The sequence below is a fragment of the Morus notabilis genome, unplaced genomic scaffold (genome assembly GCF_000414095.1).
Source record: "Morus notabilis unplaced genomic scaffold, ASM41409v2 Scaffold886, whole genome shotgun sequence".
In the NCBI taxonomy this organism is placed as follows: domain Eukaryota; kingdom Viridiplantae; phylum Streptophyta; class Magnoliopsida; order Rosales; family Moraceae; genus Morus; species Morus notabilis.
Window position 1 is genome coordinate 176,553 of NW_010364655.1, and position 25,271 is coordinate 201,823.

Below are 25,271 nucleotides of genomic sequence, written 5' to 3' on the forward strand. Positions count from 1 at the left end.
CGGGGGGAGGGGGGGTGGGCAGTCGGAGAAGACGGTGGCGGGCAGTCGGAGAAGACGGTGGTGGGCAGTCGGAGAAGATGGTGGCGGGCCAGTCGGAGAGGAGCGACGGTGGGTGTTCGCCGGATCTCCAGCCTCTTCTTCGGCTGGAGAAGAGAGAGAAGAAAAGAAAAAAAAAACTGAAATCCGTTTTCAGCTTTTTCAGTTGAAAACGAAAACTTGAAAATGAAAACGGATTTTTTCCGTTTTCAGTTTTTCACAAAAAGACAAAAACATTTTTGTTTTTGTTTTCTAACATAAATTCCACCAAACACGTTTTTCATTTCTGTTTTCAGTTTTTTGCTTCGAAAAATGTGAGAAATGAAAACAAAAATGCTAACAAACAGGAAAAAGAGTTCTCACTAATATGACATGTTTACTTATCAGGATTGATAAATGTGAGTGAGGAATGGTGGGACTCAATTCCTATGTTCACTTGCTCTTTTTTTCTCAATAATGAGAGTGGGATTAGTGAGCCCAACTCAAATTTGGAATTGAGAAATCAGTTTAGAACTCCCATACCCCCCTTAGAATTGAGATTCTCATTCTCGATATTAACATTAAACTACTATCGTGCCCTTACTTATATATATAAAATACAAAATAATAATTCAAAAAATAATAATTACTACCTATATTTATTATTTTATTTGCCTAATTATTTTTAACATTAATATAATAAATATATACTTTTATTTTGTGTAATAAATTAATAATATATTTTAATTTTTAACATTATTTTTTAACATTTTTATATTTTATTTAAATTTTAACAATTTATTTTTATTTTTTAAATAATTTTACAATTTATATTACCCTTTTATTATACTAAATATTTTAATAATGATTAGTTTTAATATAACAAGTACACAATTTATTTTTTAAATTAAAAATATATAATTTACTCACTATTACAATTTGGTCAATTTGTGACGAAATTATTTGCGACGACACTTGTCGACGCAAATAATTAACTATTTGTGACGACATAACGTCACAAATACTTTTCGTTTAAGAAGAGAACGGTGTCATCGCTAATACTTCCCTAGTCTTCGCAAATATGTAGTTGGCAGAAAATGTTGTCTGGCGCCAATGTTTGCCGCTAAAATAACATTATTTGCGATGACTTGTCATCGCAAATAAGGAATTTTTTACAACGACATGTGTCGTCGCAAATTATAATTCATTTATTTATTGTCTGATGAGTAAAAAGATAGTATATTTGGCGGTTGCCAAAATTTATTTGCGACGACATTAATGTGTGTCATCACAAATTATGATTTTGTATTCCCTCGCGAAAATAAACAACGGGAAAATTAGCGGTTTCCAAAAAACTAATTGCAACGACAGTGCACATTTTCATCACATATAATAATTTTAGAACATTCGTTATAAATATTAAATAATTAAGTTATATTTGTGACGACACGTGTCATCACAAATAGTGTATAAGTTATATTTGCGACGACAATGTCATCACAAATAGTTCTCGTTTGTCATCGCAAAAAATTCTGTCTATTTATCCGCGACCAGAGCCTCCTCGTCCTTTTTTTTTCGATCTCTCTCTCTCTTTGTCTCAGTCTCTCCCTAGTTTTCTGACCACAAACCCCCAAGACCTCCCTTTATTTCCTTCTAAATCCTCACCAAATCAACATTTATCATAAGTTTTAATCATTTTAATTATTTTTTCATTAAAAGTATAAAAAACAAACTCCCTACCCTTGCCGCCGAAGTCCACCGTCCTCATTTGCCCCACCTAATTCTGCCGTTTTCAGGCCCTGTTTTAGTGGGTTTGAATTTTATAAGTTTTTGCATATTTATTGTATTTTTTTAGTTTAAAATGTTTGAGGTTTTTGTTGTTTGAATTTTGTATTATAGATTATAGTTTTTAGAATTAGTATATAATTTAAAATTTGGATTATGAATTTTGAGATGGTTGAAATTTGGTATAAGTGTGTGTGAATCTCTTAGGGTGTTATTTTTTAAAATCTACTTCTAATTTGATTTAAGTTAAGAGTAAAAATTTTGATGATTGTTCTGGGTGGCACATCTTCCAGTTATGGTGTGCCGAAATCTTTTAAAAGTTATTTTTTTGTAGGTTTAGATTTTTAGATAATAAGAAATATAAGTCATTATGCTGCCGAAATTTTATTAAAATATATTAATTTTGAGAATTTCATTAATAAGATTTAATTAAATTAATAGAAAGTAAATTATTCATAAAAATTGATAAAATTTTATAAAGTTGAAACATGAATTATAAAACTTTCTTGGTGAACTTGACTATATAGTCACCAAAAAACATGAACTATGATTGAATGCGTTATTGTTTTTATAATTAAGATGCCAATGGACAAGGGTTGGATACATATGAAAAACCGGTTGTCTGATCAGTATTGGGAAGTGATATTTGCTTTTATCAACATGGCCAGATAATCAACATAGCCAGATAAACCGGTTGATGAATAGTGGCATTTGTGTCCGCGGGTCAGATAATCAAGTTTTCTACGGAGTCTTGGAAGAGATTATTGATTTGCTATACATAAACAACTCAGTCTTCCTTTTTAAGTGTAAGTGGTTCGACACTCGAGTAGAAACTAGAAGAATTCAATAATACAAGAATAGAATAAGTATATTTGTTAATGACTTGTGGTATGAGAATGGACCTTTCATTTTAGCTTCCCATACGGTACAGGTTTTTTACGTTGATGATTTATTTAACGGCATGAATTGGAAAGTACTAATATACCCTTTAAGTACTTAAAGGGTATATTAGTACTTTTACATTAGTTCATTTAGATTCTGGGTGTAAGTAAATGCATGAACGAGATTTAGAGTGACTGATTCTGAGGAGAAGAAGAGGCGGAGAGAGTTAAAGAGAGAGAGAGTGAAATCGGGGGAAAATGAAGAGGAAGAAGTTAGGGTATAATAGATCAGACTTATTAGCGACAGCATTGTCGTCACAAATAAATGTAAAATGCCGTCGCAAATACCTCACATCTGAAATTATTTGCGATGGCATTGTCGTCGCAAATAAATTAAAATGCCGTCGCAAATACCTAACATCTGAAATTATTTGCGATGAAAATATGTCGTCGCAAATAATCATTCCACCGCATGTATTCTTGGTCAAGCTTATTTGCGACGACAAAGAGAAAACATCGTCGCAAATAGAGTGATATTATTTGCGACGACGTATGTTGTCGCAAATAAAAAGATATTGTCGTCGCAAAAAATGGATTCCCTTTGGCGGCAAAAATCCGTGCCATTGGAAATTGCACGCCTAAACTATTTGCGACGACATTGAACTTATTAGCGACGACATGCTTAATTTATTTAATGGGGGTTAATTTCATTATTTGCGACGACAAATGTCGTCGCAAATGAGGTCATCTCAAATGACCTTTATTGTTGTAGTGACTAAGTAAACAACTCATTATGACTTTGATTCCTCACTTTGAATCCTACCCACTTTGAAATCTGCTCACTCCAATTCATGGCCATTCTGACACAGACAGCTAATCTAATATTGCATATTGTATTGGCACACATGTAACAAATATGTTAAGCGACTCCATCAAGGAAAGTCAATCACTCTTCTAGAATTCTTGTTGATATCGAGTTTTCAAAAGATTCTCCAGAATAATTAAGGGCCTGTTTAGTTTGCTGATTTAAATTTTTAATTCGAGTTGATATATGACTTTATATTAGAGCTTTTTATTGTAGTAAAATTTGAATTTCACTTTTCAAACGGGCTATATGACTCCTACAGTTGAGAAGAATCCTGGAGGCTGTAACTCCTATGATTAAAGCACTATATAAACCAGCTACTTTAAACATTCGTTGTGTCAACACGGCCGTCCAAGCGTTTGGAAGTGAGGTTAATCTTTAACAAAAGATCACAATTTTTAAGCCATGGTCCCCCCAAACCAGCCCAAGTAGCACTAAATTGTGAAATTAGCTTGGTATTTGAATGCAAACAACACCATTAGTTTGAGCCAAAGTTGTAAATGTATATAAACTTTTATTGAGTTGTAATCTAGCTAGCTTGGAAATCTTTTGGGGGACTAGATTAGAAGTTTAGAAGCTTCCACATTAACTCAAATTTCGCTCATGTGACCAAAATCCTCAGCCTTGTTCTCTCTGTCTCACTGTCTCTCTATCACACACACACAAAACTAATGCAATATCATTTCATGCATGTGACCAAAACCCTTAGTCACACACACACAAAACTAATGCAATATCATTTCATGCATGTGACCAAAACCCTTAGCCCCGTTCTCTCTCTCTCTCTCTCTCATACACACACACACAAAAAACTAATGCATGATCGTTGCCCTCGCGCCAAACTCCCTATCTAAGGAAGCCATCTGCCACCACGTGCCGATCAACCGTGTTGCCTACCGCCCAAAACTCTCAGATCTCTCTAGTCTCGTTTTAGCGGTAAGTCTCACCATCGTGTTCCTCTCATCGAAAAACCCATGCCAACCACTGTCCAAATCATCATCGAACAGGGTTGGGTCTGTTTGGGTTTCAGGCTTTTTTCTGCGAATTAGACGTCGTTTGGAGAAATCATAGCCAGAAACACATTAATCACATCGAGATCTTTGACATGGTTCCATTCTCCGTCGTCAACAGCTTGGGCTACCGGTCAATGCTGTTGAGTGGCTCCAGGAAATTTCAGCATTACCCACACATAAATGTGTAGGTAAAAATTGCAAATGTGTAGCAAATACCTTTTACCCACAATGTGTAGGTAATATTATGTAGAGAAAAGTATTTATGCAACATTTTTAAATATGTCATGACCCAAAGGAGAGAGATTGATTATTGAAGTTTAATTTACAGATTAACTTAATTAAATTGGATTAATTAACAAAAATCCATAAAAATGAAAATAAAATATATAAATACCAAAATATACTATTCCGAAGTTTTTCTTTTACAAATATTATCAAAACAATTCATAAACTCAAATTTTACACAACACTGGGACAATGTCGATTCGAGTTTTGTTACAGTAAAAAACTCTCAGAAAGAGCCACATTTAATTTTTTGTTATAGTAAAAAATTCTCACATAAAGTCATTTATTAACTCAAATTATCGAACTAAACGGGCCCATAAATGGGTGGATAATAACACCCAAATATATGGGAAAATAACATGGGTCCCACTATCATAGGGAACAAAAATAACATGGCAGATGACGTGATTGATGACTTGGCGTGCAATTTTGACACTAGATGATGATGTGGATGCCAACGTGTAGTACATGTATTTCATAGGTGGGACTTAATGTCAGGCTGTCAGGCCACATATAATAATGCTGATGTGGCAGATGACGTAGGCAGCCACATGGACAAAAAGAGTTGATGAATAATATTTTGACAAGTGGCAATCTTGCATATGTGGCTGCCATGTGTCTACCAACAAGGACTGCCATGTAAGTGTTGACGTGGCCAATAATTTGCGACATGTGGTTTTTGCACTAATGTTGGTACCACGTGTCATCAAATTGTGTAGCCACATTAATGATGATGTGTCCAATAATTGTTTGACACTTGTCTTATATACCTATGTGTACTCTAAGTGTCATTCTCTTCTTTTAACACGTGTACAATGTTCTGTCCAATAATAGATTGCTCCACGTCACTCATTGCATACGTGGCAACCACACGGTGATCCGTAAATGTGTAGGTAAAGAGTATGTTTGTGTCGCTAAAAATTTTTGAGTACGAATATCATTTTATTTCACTGTAATTTTTGGATTTGTCATTTATTTATATGTTATAATTGTCTGATAATTTTTAGGGAATTGTTCTTAGCATATTTTAATCATTATAGATTTTAGATTGGAGGCTATTCATTGGTTTACGCATGCTGATAGACTTTGTAATGTATTTTGTAAAATCCGTTTTAAGTTAAACATAATAATTTTAATCTATAAAAATTTAGAGATCATTATGGATATGTTTATCATGAGTATACGAAATTTTAGCGTCTGATAATATCTGGAGTTTTAATTAAAATTCGTAAATCATGTCATGCTATGATGATTGTATAATTATGTAATGATGATATGATATGAGTTATGCTATGAATTAATCTACCAACGATACGAGATTTTCAACGTTATGATGGAATGATTTGACATGAACACTCAAGAGGAAGAGCACGTCATGAACCAGGGCATCTGTCACCTTGTTCAACAAAAGGTTAAGTAAGCTAGTGAATCATGTAAGTATATTCTTATATGCAACATGATAAATGTTAAGAAATGCTATAATTTAAGGATGTGAATACGAAAAATGTTCCTTTCCAATCTCTTTTACAATGATTTTTATGAAGATATTTATTTACTATGTTTTGTTGTTTATGACATGTTTTAAATGAAAAGCGCGCGCATATATATATATATGTATGTATATCACTTAATGCATTAAACGTTTATGTTTATGTTTGTTCTACTAGGTGGACCGTCCCACAAGGTGGATGCATTATGTTTGTTCCACTAGGTGGACTTGTCATGTTTGTTTTGGAATTAGCTACCTCACCGCTCTCATGACGCCGTACTAATAATGTTAATGCTCCAATATTTGAGCCTTTAAAGATAAAATGAACAATATTTTAATATGAAAATTTAAACAAAAGATATGTTATATATATAAATGTGTACCTCGTGCACTACTATGACGATGATTATGTTACATTTTCATTGAAAACTCAAATTATGTTTTTGTGAGATAAGGAAAGTTTACTTATTAAGCTTTTGTTTACTTAAAAATTATATCATGTTGCAGATAAGGGTAAGAAGCAAGCTGTTTAGGATGGAGGGCGAGAACGAGCGTGTGCGTAAAAAACGTTGAATTAGAAACAGAAAGACGTCACAAATGATGTTTAATTTTAATAAGCTTTATTTTATTACATTCCACACTTTTGAGACTTCAGTTATTTCTAAACTTCTTTGAGTTTTCAAAATTAAAGTAACTATGTTTACTTCACGTACTTTTATTTGATTAGATGACTTTTGAGTTCGCATTTATAGATGAGCAGTTCACTTTTGATTTTTTTTAAAAAAATTCACGTGTTTTCTTGATATATATATATATATATATATATTGTTTCTTGGACTTTTGAGTTCGCATTTATAGATGAGCAGTTCACTTTTGATTTTTTTTAAAAAAAATTCACGTGTTTTCTTGATATATATATATATATATATATATATTGTGTTTATTTCCTGTTTCTACTAAATCTGTTAAAATTAATAATATAAGTAACGATTCCTGAGACGTCCGTAAGAGTGCGCTACAATAGTTGTTAAGACGGGGGTGCTTTCTAAAGCAATTTTTTATTTTGAAATTGAGACATTATAATAAGGTAGTTATGGTATTTTATTTAACTAAATGCATGTTATTTATTTATGGTTAAATGTCTAATAATACATCATGAAACACTTCTAAGAAAATATAATATTTTAATCTAAAGGATAAAAGTACAAGTAGATTTGTTCATTAACACATTATTTTGATAAGCTTGTGAAGTTGTCTATTTCTAAATTGGTGGGATGTTTAATCTGCATTGTTTGTTAAGGTGTGTAACGGTCCTTAGGGATGGTAATGGAGCGGGGCGTGAGCAGGTATGCTTCCCCAACCCTCATGCTCTACTCTCATTTGTCTATACCCGCCTGCATATCCGTCTAATTTAAGGCGGAATCAGGGTCAGAGATCCTTGTTAGGGAAGCTATCCTCATACTCTACCTATTTACTCATTAAGAGTAGAAAATGCTCGCAACGTTATCAAGCCTCGGAAAAAATTCCATTAAATTAATTAGAAAATTAAACAACATAACTATTAATATGTCATAAAAATAAATTGAAATCTTAATGCCAAATGAAATCTCAAACAATAACAAAAAGTCTAAAATTAAATTCAAACTCGAACATATACCCTTCTCAATTTTCATATAATATTCTCCACACTTGTCCGATTAAGGGCGGGTACCCGTAGTTACTTATATCCATAAGTAAAATCGCCATCCCTAATAGCCCCTAACATGGGATTGCTACAATTGTATTTGCATTAACATACATAACGTAGTAACATAGATATATTTAACAATATTTAAAAAGAGTGACTTATAATAACTAACAGAATCCTTCTATGATACGCTTCTTACTAATTAGTGCTTGTTTTTTACCATTTAATCTGATCAAAATTATATTAAACTAAAAAAAATATGCAAAACAAACATTTTTTAATCAAGATCTGACGGTTAAAAATAAAAAATCACCGATAATTTATTTTTTCAATATCTTCCGTTAAAAAATCTCCTAATTATTTTTTAAAAGCTTGCCTTTTCCTCCAATTTTTCATGAATCTAACAATACATAATAGAGCCAAGGCTCTTGTACTAGCTCTTCCCTTGGACTACCACGCAATGACATCTCTTCCTCATTTTTTTCTTCATTTTTTTCTTCATTTTTTTTTTTTTTTTTTTTTTTTTTTTTTTTTTTTTTTTTTTTTTTTTTTTTTTTTTTTAGTGTTTTTGTTGTTTATCTTTATTCTTTTTATATTTTAAATGTTTTGTTTTTTATTTTTTCATTTTGTGAATTTTTTAACAATTTAACTTTTTAAAATAGTTTTTGCTCACTTTATTCTTATAAAAGTAATTTCTTTCCATGTGTTTCTATTTAATTTTTTTTTCAATATTTAAAATAAATTTCTTTAAATGTATATTTACTTAATTATTTTATGTATATTTTATGTTATATCAAAAGTTATCTTTATACATTTTTTTTACAGTGCTCTTACAGAGCACTTTCTTCACTGTTATATGGTTTGCTTTGCTTTTATCATTTTTTATTTTTTAGATGTTTTGTTCTTCTAATGTTCTTATATAGTTTAATTTTTTTTAACGTATGTTTTTCTCTTTTCCAATCTAATTTTGTTTTTTCTTTCCAAGGGACTATTTTATAATTTGTTCTTTTAACGACTATCTATACGATGGAGACCAGTGGGTCGTATTTTCATACAACCTTCTCCCATTCAATATTTTACAAATATGTATTTTATTTAAAAATCATCTCATGGTTTTTAAATCCCTATAAATAAACAATTTATTTATAGGATATGTGAAATTCTAATATTTAACTCTTAAATTCAATTTCACACATAACATAATTTTACAACTTAAATCAATTTAATCATATTAAATCAATTTTAGCTATGGTTCTTATTTTATTTTATTTTTCAAAACTCATTTAATAAAATAAAATAAATAAAATAATGCGCGCGTATTGGCATGTTATAAAACATATGAGTAGGCGCACTATACCTATATGGCATGTTATATGCATTGACATATAATATACAATCATCCAATAAATATAAGTATAAAATATGCAATCGGCTATTGAGACGAATTTGACCGGGTCCCATGAAAAATATAAATTACAACCATATTGAACGAATAATTAATACAACCAAATTGAATGAATAAATAATTTCAATAATTATTTTTTTCATTACATTAACGGGTCTTTAATTTTTGAATTCTTCGTTCATTGGCTTCGTTCTTCGTCTTCGGGTCGAGTTTCATCTTCTACGGGGTCCGGAACTCTTCCGGCTACACCGACACACAAATCTGGCCAACAGGGTTGTTGAGAATAGTGTCATAAAAGTATGAGATGTAATAAGATATTTTTTTCTTGATGCTCCTTTTGAGCAAATGCAGCCCATGATTCTCACCAATAATGGATGATTAATCTTGCATTTTTCCTGGGAAACTAAGAGTTTCCCGCGACTTCTCAATCTCGGTAGTCCTCAGAATCATCAACAACGAGTTTCAACAACATAGAATAAAAGAAAAAAAAAATAAGGAACTTCATTACATGTTAAGAGCCTGGTCTCTGCAACAACGAGCAATTAAATTGCAATTCTCCATTTTGGCACATGCCTAAATTTTCAGTCACTTCAAAAAGAAGATATAAATATATTAAGGGTCATATTTCACTTCAGCAGTTGTATTTAAAGATAAGCACAGAGAATATGTTTACCCATGAGAGAAGCTTTGAGCAAGTGCTTGGCTATGAGAACTCGATTGAGGGAAGGGGCCGCCTCTGCAAATCACAAACCCAAGAAGAGGGAGAAAGAGATATTTTTACCCAATTTGTCAAATTACCCAATTAATTTATTTACCTAGTGAACGATTAGGTCGATAACTTGTTTTCTTTGACCTCAAACGTTCCTTGCTCTAACCTAATTTAGAACACCCAAATCTTTCTCGTCAATTTCTAGAATCTACAAATACGTGTATGTGGGCACACCTGAAATAAAATGAGATTAGTAAATAAACACTCAAGGTTTCTACGAATACCAACACATACACGACATAGAATTTTAGAAAAAATTTTCGTTCCCACACTCTATAGAAAACCGGCCATTGCTAGGAGAGAGCAAAAATTATTTTCTCCAATTTTCTGCAATCTCCTATTTATAGAGTAGTAGTTAGACTCCTAGAAGAAGTCTAATCTTTATCTCTAAGATAAAGCTTGATAATTATCTCACACTTCTAATTTGATTTGTAAACAAAATCTCTCTCCCTTATCCATATGTTGGCCGACCACCACAGGGGAATTCTTCCCTGTGGTAGGCGAATACAGTATGAGCAGGGCAACGCAAATTTCTGCATCTTATCATGCAGGCCAATTTTGACTAAAATTCAAAATCCTATTTAAGTCAAACTTAAATTAATTTCAATTTCAAATTAGACAACTGATCAAATAAGTCAATTAGATAACTTAGAAAGTAAGCAATTGAATCCTAGAGGGATTCACACTGTACTGAGCGATCACACTATGTGAACACCTTTCACATGCGCATTTTAAAATTCAAATTCAAATTTAAATTATCACATTATTTAATTTATAATTTATTCTTAATTAATTATTCTTGAGTGTTTTATTTAGAATTCCATAATTCTAAAATTTATGTTTTACCTTTAGTGTCTTGTAGGATTACAAGGACGACGCATAAACCTATGGACCTATAATTTTGAGCTCTAATAATATTAATAATTAATTAAACTCTTTAATTAATTAATTAATTCTATTAATTCCAAAAGTTACTCCACTATAAACTTGGAATTGCACTCTCGTAATTATAGATATAAATTACTTCTATACTGTGAAGTGTCCATTTGATGTAGTCATTACATATAGATTAATCATCCATAAATAATTCATATTAGAGCTAGGTGAAAACCATTAACCTCTCTACTTACATATTTATCCTTGAGTACCATTGATTCTCTAATGAACAATGATTCATAAAACAAATTCATGAATCATAGCTCTTACTGGTCCAAGTACCGAATCAACCTTCAAGAGAATTATTTATCTACTTCTTTCTCAAGAAGGAATGAATTCCATCTCGTATAATAACATTTCCGGCTACTCACTTTAGCATGTCTCCAAAATACAAGGAATACGATTCAAGATCTCAGAATTCGTACTAAGTAAATCAAAAGACAAAAATTCACCAATAGGAGTCTGCTAAGAGCTTAAGATTGATCATTTTATATATGATCATCGATAGACTCAATTAGAATTTCTATACTTAACGAAAATTATCAGAAATTCATATTGTGCCTATGTCCCTATTCCACATAATCTCATTATGCGTAATACACTCATTCAATATCTTTCCATATTAACAGTGCAGATAACACCGTTCCATTTTGAATGAGAATGACATGTATTAATAATGTTTTAATTAAAGATTCTGAACTTTAATTAAATTCATTACGAACATCATTTTTATTATTATCCTTAAATATTATCCTCTCGCATATAACACTTATATACAATATTTAAGGTAACATAAATAATCATGAAATTTTTAGTGATATTCATAAAATATTCAATAATATATACACATAAAATAATGAATAAACTCTTTTATTAAATAAATAATAAATATCTTATTACATCTCATATTTTTAAGATACCATTCTTAGCACATAAAATCAGCCAGTCGACTTGGCTCCCAAAGGGGCCTCAGTGACCTCTTCCTCCTTTTTCTTCCATCTCTTTTTAAACTTTTCCTCTATTCCTTTTATCTCTTTTATAATTTTTTTCTATTATTTTTTTTTTACCTATTGTCTTTTTTACTTTTTCTCTTAATATTTTTTTTTACAGTTCTTTGTTTTTTTTTTTAAACAATTTCATTCTTTGAAATACTTTATTTTTTCTTACTTTCTTTTAATTAAAATAATTCCTTTCTTCCTTATTTTTGTCAAATTTTTTTTAATATTTTTCATTATCTTATCTTTTTCTTTTTTATTTCTTCTTTTCTTTTGGTTATTAACTTTTTTTTTTTGTTTTTCCACTAACATTTTGACCGTTACATTTTTTTTTTCTACAATATTCTTCGTAAAAATACTTTTTTCCGCAAACATTCTCTTATTTTAATAATTTCTTTTAAATGTTTTGATACTTAAGTTTTTTTTTTTGTTTTTTTTGTCACAAGCTCTTATTCAACTGTAATTCTTTTTCGATATGGCTTTTTTAAAATTTTTTTCGTCTTGCTCTAATTAATATACTTAACTTCTAAGTAGGCTACGTATGCTGATCAAACTTATTTCTTTATTTTTTTTACAGCTCAAGTCACAACTCAAATTCTATTGTTACAGTATTTTTCTTCATAATAATTTAAATTTAATTTTTTTATTACAAAATTTTTCTCTCACTTACACAGCTCAAGTTATTAACTTGAGTTGTAAAACAAACATAAGGTTGGCAAAACTAGTAAATAAAATAAAGGCGCTGGATTATTTTTAAGAGTGCCCCTTGAACTTTGAGGTCAATCTCAATTTGCTCTTAAACTTCAAAAATTTTCATTTTGTGCCGGAGCTTTGAATTATTCTCAATTAACTTTTTTTTGTTGTAATTTCTATTAAAATCATATGAAAAAAGAGAAAATTAAGTGTGGTCTTGTGATTTTTATTTTTTTTTTTCTTTTTAACAGAAATCTAAAACAAAAGATCACGTGATTGCATTATTTTTGTTTTTTTTAATCTATTTTAATAGAAATTGCTATAAAAAAGTTAAATAGAAATAATTTAAAATTTTAAAAATAAATAATTTTTAAAATTTAAAGGGACGATCCTCTAAAATTCAGAAGGCATATAATAATTCTTTAGGTCCCGTTTATTTCGCTGATTCGAGTTTAGAATTCGAGTTTTACTACAGTAAAAAATTCTCACAAATAATCACATCTAATTTTTTTATTATAGTAAAAAGTTATCATATAAAATCAAATCTTAACTCGAATTAAAAATTTGAATCAGTGAACTAAACGACCTCAGTTATGAGGTCCCATTTTAACGTTCGCAAACTAACAAAACAATTTCAGGGGAAAAAAAAAAAAAAGTGAATTCATACACAAAGCCGAATTGCCACCATTTCCATTTCTATGAGCTATCGTTTCAGCTCCAAGCAAGCAAACGCTCGCAAATGGCGTTATTGATTTCTAGGTTTCGGAATCTGCGGGCGGTGACGGTCGTTCTGAGCGCCGCCAATGCCGTTCTGGTCATCCTCGGTTTCTTCCTATTCGCTCTCGCCTATCCGTCTTGCGATCACCGCCTCCTTCTCCCCTTCGCCGCTGTGTCCTTCGTCGCCGCCGTCAGAATCGTCACCACCGTTCGCACCGGCGTCGCGCAGGAAGCCACAGCCATGACTATTCTCGAGTCTACCGCCGATAGCGCGGCCGTCGTCGATACCGTCATTCGCCATGAACGGAGGGTATATCGGCTCTTATTTACTGATTTAATGGAATTTTGAGAAGAACCTTCAAAATTTCTGATATTAATTGTTTGATTTATGGCACTTCTTGTTGGAGATGTTCTGGTCCGTTATAATTCTTCAGCCATTAATGTGCCAGTAGGTAGAGATGGATAGGGATAAGCAGAGTTCACTTTCATTGTGTTTTCGTGGGCAACTATGTCAAGGTGAAAGTTATATTTCTCTTGTTATGATTTGTGTACGTTTGAGGTGAGGAAGTGTCAATCTGATGTTGAAATATTTCAAACGGTTTGAGGAGGATTTTGAAAGTGCTCTTTTGCATCAATTTAGTATGTGACAAAGAAGAAGCTTAACAGATGGCTAAATCATGGCATTCTCAAGTCTACCTTGAGCGAAGTTAGACATTTGATGATAAGTTTTGTAATGAGCATGTTCCTTATCAATGTGTTTGGATGATATTTCTTTTGCTTTTTGTTCAACCGTGAGGAGGAAAGAGGTGGGTTGGAAGCCTTGTATAGATGAAGGTTTTGCCGTTCTGGTAGCATAAAGTAATGTGGTTGGAAATATTGATCTCAGAGAAATGTTTTCACTATGTTTGCCTTTTAAACTACTTAATGTGGGGGTGGAAGATGAGGATGTCATCAGGTTTCTTGCTTTAGCTTCTCTGGTCTAACTCTTGGGCTGCATTATTGATTATGTTTAGCTAATGATTTATTTATTTATTTTTTTGGGTTGTGATGGGATTTGGAAAAGGTTAATCTAAGTGAATTGGAGCGACCATACATGTTCCAACCTCTTTCCGTGACAGTGCCCTGTGGGCTTTGTGGATTTCTTTACAAAGTAAAATACGTTCAGGGGATAAGACAATTTCTGACTATTTGTTATACTTATATGTGGCAATCGAACAAGAAATGGAAGCCATAGTGGACGTATTGTACCCACCCTGTGGAATTTGTTTTCAAGTCCTTCTCCCAACCACAACAGAAGATTGCTTTTGAATGATCATGAAGAGCGTACTAGGGAAATAATATAAAATGGAGAACAAAATTGTCAGGCATAATAAACATTTTCACTTGCTAGGGGGAGGGAAAGAAGTTTCTGTTCTTGCAGTTCTTTCATATATATGGAAAAAGAAGGGTACTTCCCTACTTTAGAATGAAGGGGCACGATGTATGCCAGGGATTTTTTTTTTTCAATCTATGTATCTTTGATTATCATAATTTGTTTGTTTGTTTGTTTTTTTTTTTTTTTCCTTTATTCTTTTCTTCTTTTCCTTGTGTACAAAGTTAATTAGTTTTCTGAATGACCAGATGAGGTATAAAAGATGGCTTTGGTGGACTCGGTTTGCAATGTTTGTTACAGCATTACAATTTTCCGCTGCAACTTACCTTGTGTACACTGTGGTCAGCTATGTTTCTCATGATCCAAAAACAGATGATTGCATTATAGGTAAGGTATGTTCGTTCCTGCATTTATTATTTAAGTAGGCGTGCTTTCCTTCCTAATTTTCCTTTTTTTTTTGGTAACTAATCATTTCTGAGGTAAAAGGCTAATAGGAAAGAGAGAAAGTCTATAGCATTTTTTTTTTTTTCAAAAGCTAAACTTGTTTTTGATGTAATTATTGCATACTGCTATTTCCTCTTTTATTTTTTCTTTTTCGGCAGAATATGAGAGCATATCTCATGATGTACAGTTTGGTTGTGAATCACCTATATCTTGTTGATTTGTCCATGTTCAGATGTCATATGTGTAAATTTTTTATGTGTATCACTCATTTACATAGTTGAACCGAAACTTTGTTTTTTATTTTATTTTTCTTTTCTCGATTGCTTGTGTGATATAATCCTAACACGGGTCATTAACTTAAGACAAATATAGATTTATATTGTACGGAGTCATGACTTACAGGACCTTCCTCGAGCAGGGTTAGATAGTAGCCAGTGGGAGCAACATGTAATAGTTTTATTCATGATTATGTTATGCTCTGTCACAATACTACAATGTTTCACGGGGTCTGATGTTCTACATTGGAGATCGTACTATGCAACCAAAGATGATGCATGGAAAGCCCATTACAGAGAGGTATTTGATCATGGTATTCGTGAAGTTTTGTGCTGCCTTGGGCGTGTCAAATACTTGTAAGATTCTGTGCATTGTTGTTTATAAACTCTGCATGTGTCCAGCTACATGCTTCAGTGCTTCCTGATTTTTGTCCTGTGATCTTATTATTCCAGGAGTGTCTTGGAGGAAGATGAGGTTTTTTCAGTAGCTCGATTGCTGGGGGATCTTGTCACTTATCGTGCATCAGGCACTGGACATTTGGAACTGTTGGCAGGTATTTTGGGTCTTCACTTTAATTGTATTCTGAATGTTCTTAGCTAGTAGCACACTTTTGGTACTGCATCAGCAATGTGCACAACTGCATATTTGGAAAATGTTGGTAGGCATCGTTTAAAATTACCTTTACAGTAAGTTTGTGAATCTGAGATTGTAAATGAACTCTAAATTTTACAACTAAAGCCGCACTTCAATTTCTTTTGTTTGAAATTAGGTCTAGTAAAATTTTAACAGAAAATTGTTCTAAGAATTGGAAAAAATCAAATATGTGAAACTGTAATAATTTATGTTGGTGACAAAAACCTTCAGTCTTAAGCCAATTAGCATAACATGGGCAAGAGTTCTAACCCGTACAATGTATAAGTACACTCGCACAGAGAGAGTAGAATATCATTTGTTGACCAATAAGGTCACAGACAGAAGGTCCATTTGGACCATATTTTGAAATTTCCTCTTCTTGTTTGGTTTTATGAGTGAAAAAGAAGGTCCAACTGGATGCCTAATCCTCGAAAGGCAAATTAGTAGGCTGGACTCACTGACTACTATATTTTGTATCTATCTCCTGTACATTTAGCATTGCTACTATATTGTTACTTTTCAATGCACTTTTCTTGCATCTGTTGTATCTAATTTTGCATCAAATTCCATTCTCATTTTCATGTTACTGGTTTCTTTTTCGCCAAAAAAGAAATTTGAGACTGATTCATATGCAGGTCTAGCCTTAATGCAGAGCGAGAATGAGTCACCAAGTTCCTATGAAGAGAGCGGGGAAGCACCTGATGAACAAATTCAGGAAGCTGCAGATCTTCATAAATTTGCCGAAGCTGCTTATACGGTGCTGTAATATAATATTTTGTGAGCTTACTTATTTTTGTTGGTATCATGTCCTAGTTAACATATAAATATTGCATATGCAGGGTCCATTACTTGACTTGGGAAGAAATCCTTTCTTATTTCCTTGTGTGTGGCTCTATAGACAAGGGATTTTGACTCCATGGATGCGTAACAGGTTGTTAATCAAACGGGTATCTTGCTCATGCACGTGTAGGATATTCAATGTTATTTTAGAAATTCAAATAGATATATCGGAACCCTAATATTAGGATGTATTTGTTTTTAATTTTCAATTGTTATCTGTTTGCAGTTTTAGAGGGTGACAAAAAGGATAACATGCAGCCTTAACACTATTTTCTGTTTCTTATTCTTCTTAGGCGACCTAAACTTGATGGTGATAACTGGTGGAGGGGCCATGCAGAAGCCTTTTTAAAGTATGTTAAATTATCCCCAGAAGTACTGCGGCAAGGACGTGTTAACCAGGTAAGATAATGTTAATGCCACTGATTGTCCAACACATACCTTACTGCACCGTGTAGTTTTTTTTTTCCTTTTTTTTTTGGTCATATGATAATCAAATGAGGCTGGATTTTTAGTTGTCATTGGAATAAACACACTCGGGTTGGGCATTAATGATGGGATTATAATTGTATTATTGTCAAACTAGTTTGAATGAAGGTCTGTTATGGAGATCCAATATTGTTCCAAACTATAGTATTAGGATTTTTTGTGGCGCTGGCTTGGTGGTGGACTCTATTCTACTGGAAGATTGCAATATGGAGGAGGAAAGGAAAATGAAAGTGATGCCAGACCAAGATAGATTAGAGTAGAAGTGGAATTATAGAAAGAAGAGAAAGAGTTAAGATTTTAGAAAGAGAAGAAACAGACTGGAAATCTGTGTATTCAAAAGTTTTGTCAAATCATCAAGGTTGAAACTGAAAAAATACATTCATTACGTTTATTTCTAGTTGAATAAACCCAAATTATAAGATAAGCATAATAATAAATAGGAATAATTTCAATTTGGTGCCCTATGTTATAGCGAAATTGTCTTTTAGTACCCTACAGTTTTGATAATTTTGAACTGGTACCTCTACCTTTTAAAAATTTGATTTTTGGTACCTTGAGGCCCTCTTTTGGGACATGAAATATTGAATTTGCTCTTTTTAGTAATTTCTAATTTTGTAGACACGACTATAATTTTTGAAGATTTTTAAAGGCAAAAAGGATGTTTGGTTACCGGGATAAGGTTTTCTTAAAATGTTCAATAAAGAGAGAATTCAGGTCAACCAAAACAAAAATGATTAAAAATGGCGAATTTGGCATTTCATGTCCCAAAAGAGGGCCTCAAGCTACCAAAAATCAATTTTTTTAAAAGGTAGAGGTACCAATTTAAAATTATTAACAACACAGGGTACTAAAAGACAATTTCACTATAACTCAGGATACGAAATTGAAATTATCCCTGATAAATAAACTGATATAAAACAATTTCATCTCATCAGCCTGGTCAAGATGTGGTTTCCGCTTTCTTCATAGTAGTTCAAAACAAATAAATGATATCTTACCTTTTCCTTTGTGTACCAAATACTTTCATTTGGGCTTCACCTTCATATAATGACAAATCATCTACCATTTTGGACATGAGATTAAAAAAAAAAGAAAATCTACCATTTTGGACTGTTTGCCTAATTTATAAGAAGAATTTCGGAACTATCATCTATGTAAAGGAAATATAATGTTCAAAAGTCGTCAAACCAAGTTGAGAAATACAAGTTTCAATAATTCAATAAATTACTAGAAGTTTCATTGTAGAATAAAAAAGAAGGATAAAGAAACTTTGATAGCAAGGTAACTGAATCCTAAGCTTGAAACTATTTTCCAAAGGCAATTTTAGTATAGTATAAAAGCAAAAAATGAACAAAATGAATGAGGGGGATGTCCACAAATCATAATATAAATATCTCAACTAACAATTTTCATTTTTTCATTTATTTATCTACATTCTGTTTCAGGCAAAATGTGAGGCTGCGTACTTTGTTCTTGTTTTGCATCATCTAAGATCTGTAGTGATTGCTATTCGGGGAACTGAGACCCCTGAAGATCTGATAATTGATGGCTTATGTAGGGAATGTATTCTTTCCGCAAAAGACTTGGATGGGCTGATTAAGTATCTCTCTTCTCTCTTATCATCTTGTCTGTTTGTATCTAAATGCATGTCTGTGGTCTTGTTTCAGCTCTACTAGAAAGCCCTGAAATTTTATCATTCCCATGCCAAAAAAAAAAAGAAGGAAAAGAAAGAAACCGTGTTAGTGTAAACCAATCATTTCGTGGAACTATTCACCTCAGGTGTTCATTTTGTTTGCTTAAATACAAATGAACTCATCTGCTTTCCACTTTGGGATTGAGCTTTCTATCTTTCAAAACTGTTATTTTTTTTTTGATAAGAAAAAATTTCTTTCAAAACTGTTCTTAATTGTTAAAAGGCTACAAATTTTTTTTTTTTTTTAAGAAACAAACATTTTATTGAAACTATAAAATTGTACAAATACAAGTTAACAATGTCCTTTAAAATAAAACTGAAGAAAAAATAAAACAGAATACAGATAGATGTAAAACAACATTCCTCGTCACTTGAGGCTAGCTCAAGTGATTGGGTGTGTGAGTGCGTGCATGTATCCATCAGGGTTCGAATCTCAGTGGTTTCATTTCTTACTAGTAATGTAAGAGCCATAAGCCCCACATTGTATGGAAAAAAAACAGCACTCCTGTGTTCTTCAATACAATGCAAACAGACTAGCAGTTATACCAGCTAGGAGTTAGGCTTTGTACATTTGCAATTTGTGCCAGTCGCTTGCCTATGTTTCTTCTATGTGTTTGCTTTCTCTGGTTTAGGTTCTTCTAAATGCGTTTGGCACTTTAGAATAAGGTATCTGTTTGGTGCAGCAGTCAATGACAACAGCATATAACAATTACTGAAATAAAGAGAAAGTTGTCTTCGAAAATTTGTGTTGTACCTGTTGCTCTAGCTGCTTCTGTGCGTGTGGTTTTTTGGTGTTGTTTCTTTTGATTAACTTTTGGCATTTAAGTCTAAGTACGGGATTGTGAGGTGCAGTAGCAATCATGTTGACCCTGACCTGAAGCAAAGTGTTCTCTCAACTTTCCCCCATTATGGGCACTCGGGTATTGTTGCTGCTGCACGGAATCTTTTCACACAAATTGAAGGAAATGCTGAAGATGATGGTAAGTATCTGATTTTTTGTTCATTTATTGTAGTTGTTGTTATTATTCAAATCCCAGGCCACTTACAAAAGCAAGGATAACATAATTGTGTGCTTGTCCTATAATGCCAATTTGAAGAATTAAATCTCGAGTCTTTCGATTTTCGATTATGTTTATGCTATTCTCACTTTCATCTAGAATTCACATGCAATTTGCTATGGCCATTAACAAAGAATCCTGAGTCACATTAACGGGAATGCTGCAAAGTATAATTTACCTAATATTCCTATATAAATAACGAATTTAATGTTATTAAATTTATCCATTGTTGAGACTTGAGACAAATATGAAAATTGGAAAAAGTGCATATGATGTCCCAAGATTTTAAACGTTTGATTGGCTAAACAGGTTTTCAATTACCAAGGCACTTTAGTTATTTCCTTTCTGGGTTAAAACTTTTCCCCTCCTGTTTGGCTAATTGGTGGTGTAAATGGAGTAGCAGAATCTGATGCAGGTGGCCTTCTTTCGTCATTACTGGGAGCTGGGTGCGAGTGTGAGGGGTACAATATTCGCGTAGTTGGCCATTCCCTTGGAGGAGCCATTGCCACATTGCTAGGAATTAGAGTATGGATTTTCCACTCCTAAATTACTTTTTTTTTGTTTTGTTTTTTTTTTCCTCCCTCTTCCCGCTTGAATGCTTATAAAGGGACTAATTAGTCCTCTCATTACTGAATAGTTATAAACTATTGTCGAAGAATCTGATTTCTGAATATTGGAGCAATGATTATGATACTGTTGGATGCGGCTGTCGCTTTGTTAACCTTTTAATAAGTAATAAATATGTGTTTTTTTTTTTGTTGTTTTATGTTTTTTTTTTGAATAAAAATAAGATAGCAAAACAAAATGCGAGTCCATGAAGAGAATTTTATTTTTTTATGGGAAATTAGCTAAATAACCCTTTTTTACTGCTTTTTTTCCATAAATGGTCGACCTTATTTTATTTTTCGGAGGGTCAAAAGTTTCTTATTTTACGAAAATGGCCGTTTTTTAAGGAGTCAATTAGTACTGACACACAATCAATCAGTGATTGACCCATAATTTATCAATTGATAAATCTATATTTTGTTGACTGAAATTGATTAATTACTGATTGATTTTGGTTAATTATCAACTAATGTTGATTAATAATGAAGAATCATTGAGTTAATCAGTGATAAAATAAAGTTAATCTGTAATGGACCGTTAAGTCAATCAGTAATAGAAATCCTTCAAAAAGGGCCATTTGTGCTGAAATCCCTTTTTTTGGGGATAAAAAAACAACCTTTTCATTGATGAAAATAAATTACAAGGAAAAGGTGAACAAGGAGTCCACCCAAATAATATAAAAGTATATGAAAAAAATAAGAAAAACAACCGTTGACTAGAAAACATATCATCCAACCAGGAACAAAAGCATCCCATCAATCCTTGAGAAAATCCTTAAAAAAAAAAAATTTTAATAACTTTTTTTCCTTCGTTTTAATGCTCCCTATGTCTTTGTCTATGTTATATGAGCTTTATGGATTGTTGAGAGTTAATTTTCATGTGCCATTGCAATTATTCCGATACATTTTCTTCACTTAAAATGATGATTTTCTTGTTTCAGTTAGTTTTAATTTACTTCTAATCTTTTTAATTGCAATTAAGTTACGTTTTTATCTAAAATCTTATATGCAGCTATACCGTAAATACCCAAATTTACATGTTTATGCATTTGGACCCCTTCCATGCGTGGATTCAATTGTAGCAGAGGCCTGTTCTCAATTCGTTACCAGGTAACAATCATTCCCTCCTTTATGGCCATGTTAGATTAAGGTATACCGGAAAATTAATGGTTTGGTTTGTTGTCAATCTCCTTAACTCAATCCCCCTTGGAAATGGTCAGTGATATTCGCCCTTTTGCAGCATTGTTTTGAACAATGAATTCTCTTCACGCCTTTCAGTTGGGTCAATTTTAAGACTTCGAGCGGCTGCTATCACAGCACTTTCTCAAGATTCCACAGCTGATACGGCGATGATCTTCAGACTAGCACGCCGCTTTCTCTATGTTAGTCAGTATCAGAGAAATAGGACTGAGTTAATGGAACCAACTTCAGATGTGTATTCTGGGACAAGATCGCAAAACCTAAACAACCATGCATCTGGAAGTGAGAGTCTGTTTGATTCAAGTGGTACTTTCTTTTTCTAATTTAAGTATGTTGTTTTGTAAAAAGTAACATGCCATTGTGTTTGACAGTCATGGTATTGATGGGTATAAATTGGAAGGAGGAAGGTGTTTCAACGAAAACATTGGTTATTTCATGCAGGGTATGAGGAACGTGATAGTGACTTTTCCCTCTTCTCTGAAACTGATATAAAGGATGCAATTGTTGAAAGTGCACCAGATGAATTCTCCAGTCCTTTTGCCACTAAAGCCAATGCATATGATCCTGTATCCGAGTTTATGGAAACTGTTCCAACATCTGAAAATGTATCAGCTGGGAATCCGCCAGAGTTGTATTTGCCAGGCCTTATAATTCATATGGTTCCACAACATAGAAATTTCCATATGTCCCTATGGAAAGGTCGGGGATTCCTTGAGAGAGAAAATGGGTACAAAGCATATATAGCAAACAAAGAGAGCTTCAAAGATATTATTGTGTCACCATCAATGTTTCTTGATCATCTCCCTTGGAGGTATCACAAATGAATCTGCCTTGTGTTATTCTCTCTTCTATAGTAAAAGAAATAGAAGTTGCTTCTGATATCATTGTCTCTAATATTTTCCAGATGTCATGATGCAATGCAAAAAGTATTAGAAGCTCGGTGCACACAAGCTCTTAATAATGAGTGTCGGATTGTTAATGTGTATTAAGTTTCAATTCTAACTCAGGTTATCTTCAACATTTCCCTAGACTGTTTTTTTGATTTGTTTCGTTATGCAATAGTGTTAGATATCCAAAATATTGATCTGTCAAGGAATCCTTATGATAGCAGAGGGTATCCATGCTAATAGTCAACTTCCATAGGAGCGTTCTTTGTGCCAATTAGGTGCTTTGAGAAATGTATATATAATTCTCCTCTGGACTATTGTCTTCGAAGTTGAAAGATTGGGAGTTCGCAAAACGTACAGGTATATATCGATAACCTCACTTTCTACATCGGTCTAGGTTATGTTGATGATATAGGAAAACTGATTTGGATGGTTTGATTTTTTGTTGTAATTTCAATTGTTGCTTTTATTGCTTTCTATTTGGAGGATACCTTATCCTCTTTTCCTTTAATTGATTTTATATCAATAAAGGAGTTTTTCTTATATTAAAAAAAAAAAAAAGGACTAACTAGCTGATGAGACATGAGAATCATTTTAATTTGGCTGATGAAAGATGTTTTTGACCTTTGTTTTCCCTCTTCTACAGCAAAGCCTGTACTACTTGGTTCGCTGAGAAAAACAAGCTGACGTGACTGTTAGATAGGATAGGAAGCCTGCTGCGTTTGGAGGATGGTTTTTAGCCAAGAATTCCAATAATCGTGGCGTCAACAGGTTTATTATCTTAACAGATGTTTGTACCTTACAGGACATATTTCGTTCAACACCTGATACTTGCTGAGGTCATATATACGTTTAAGTACATCTATATGCTGATGACTGATTTGTTCCTGTAATAGATGCCTTTTACATTGGCTATATGCTGCTTAACTTTTTGTCAACTATTTCTCCTACTTTTCAATCAAGATATTGCAATATTTATGCTGGAGTAAGATCGGGAATCCTGGCGAGAATACTGCAAAGCACAGGTAATATGCATGCGGATCATAAGAATCCCATCGATACCACATATGGTCGAGCATTTGCCAATTAGGTAGCTCACGCCACGCTTTTTAAAATAGTATTAGCTTCTTAATATTAATGTTTTGTCAGTTTGGTGCAAGTAGATTCAGAGGGTTTGAAAGGGGGGCTTATGTTGTTATGGAGGGAGGATATCCACGTTACCTTGAATGTGTTTGTTACGGATAGAGGAGGTTAGAAGTGGAGGTTTTGAGGCATTTATGGCTCAAAGATTAAAACTGCAAGGAGGTTATTAAGGCTTCTTTCATTTCAACAATTCGAGTTTTTAATTCTAATTTTACTATAGTTAAAAGTTCTCATAAAAAGTCACATCTAACTTTTTCTGCTACAGTGAAAAGCTCTCACATAAAACTACATCTAACGTCGAATTAAAAATTTAAATCTGCGCACTAAACGGAGCTTAATACTTCTTGGATGTTTAGTTTGGTTGCGCTGGTGGTGGGGAGGGGGACTTTATCAAGTGTCTCGGTGAGCTTGGAGAAGTGTGCGTTGGATTTGAAACAATGGAGTTGTGGAAAATATGGGAATTTGCCGAAGAGATCAATGGCTCAGTTAAATGAAGAACTTGAAAAGCTGTATGTAGATGATTATCTGAAGAAGGGTGGCGAAAGATACGGGATCTAGAACGTCAGTTGGATAAGCTTGTCTTTGGAAGAAGAATAGTGGCAGCAACTAGAGGTGTCAAATGGGCCGGGCCGTCCATGAACGGCCCGGCCCAGCCCGTAATAGTGCATGATTTGGCACGGCCCGGTTCGTTACTGTTACGGGCCGGGCCGGCACGGCAAAGCCCGCAAAAACGGCCCATGAAAAGCCCATTTCATTTGGTCCAGTGGGCCCTTCGCGGGCCCAACGTTCGGCACGTGATGGGCCTCCCGTTTCACGTGATGGGCCAAACGGGAGGCCCGTCACGTGCCGCATGTTGGGCCCGCGAAGGGCCCAATGGAAAAAAATCAAATTTTCACCCAAAAATCCCTTATAAATACCCCTTAATTCCACCATAAATCCCACACAACAATTCACTCTCATCTACTCATCTCACTCTCATTCTATCTCTCAACTTCTCTCTTTGATTTTGATTCTAAGCTTTTTTCTCGTGTTCATTCATTTTCTAGCTCTTTCATTTACAAAGTTCAATCAAGTTCTATCAATTTCCAGAAAATGGCCT

The 25,271-nt window shown here is 33.2% G+C and overlaps 1 protein-coding gene across 4 annotated transcripts; it reads left to right on the forward strand.

Annotated features, from left to right (window-relative positions):
• The first annotated feature begins 13,496 nt into the window (after positions 1-13,496).
• LOC21394309 (sn1-specific diacylglycerol lipase beta) lies at positions 13,497-23,936 on the forward strand. Of its 4 annotated transcripts, none has more exons than XM_024171339.1 (16): positions 13,497-13,845; positions 15,156-15,294; positions 15,770-15,983; positions 16,080-16,180; positions 16,896-17,017; positions 17,100-17,191; positions 17,394-17,499; positions 19,032-19,186; positions 20,132-20,259; positions 20,738-20,862; positions 21,955-22,052; positions 22,183-22,448; positions 22,584-22,953; positions 23,047-23,149; positions 23,254-23,389; positions 23,676-23,936. In XM_024171339.1, exons 1-14 carry the CDS (start codon positions 13,558-13,560, stop codon positions 23,129-23,131), a joined length of 2,289 nt encoding a protein of 762 aa, XP_024027107.1. In that variant the 5' UTR covers positions 13,497-13,557; the 3' UTR covers positions 23,132-23,149; positions 23,254-23,389; positions 23,676-23,936. The 4 variants fall into 4 exon arrangements, with proteins under 4 accessions (XP_024027107.1, XP_024027111.1, XP_024027109.1 ...); XM_024171343.1 differs by having other exon boundaries at positions 22,183-22,424; XM_024171341.1 differs by having other exon boundaries at positions 20,741-20,862.
• Positions 23,937-25,271: the final 1,335 nt, after the last annotated feature.

Coding starts and splice junctions, on each gene's coding strand:
- LOC21394309 (XM_024171339.1), top strand. CDS start 13,558: ATGGCGTTATTGATTTCTAGGTTTCGGAATCTGCGGGCGGTGACGGTC. Junction 17,018..17,099: donor TTGCCGAAGCTGCTTATACG/GTGCTGTAATAT, acceptor TTGCATATGCAG/GGTCCATTACTTGACTTGGG. Junction 20,260..20,737: donor AGGAAATGCTGAAGATGATG/GTAAGTATCTGA, acceptor TAAATGGAGTAG/CAGAATCTGATGCAGGTGGC.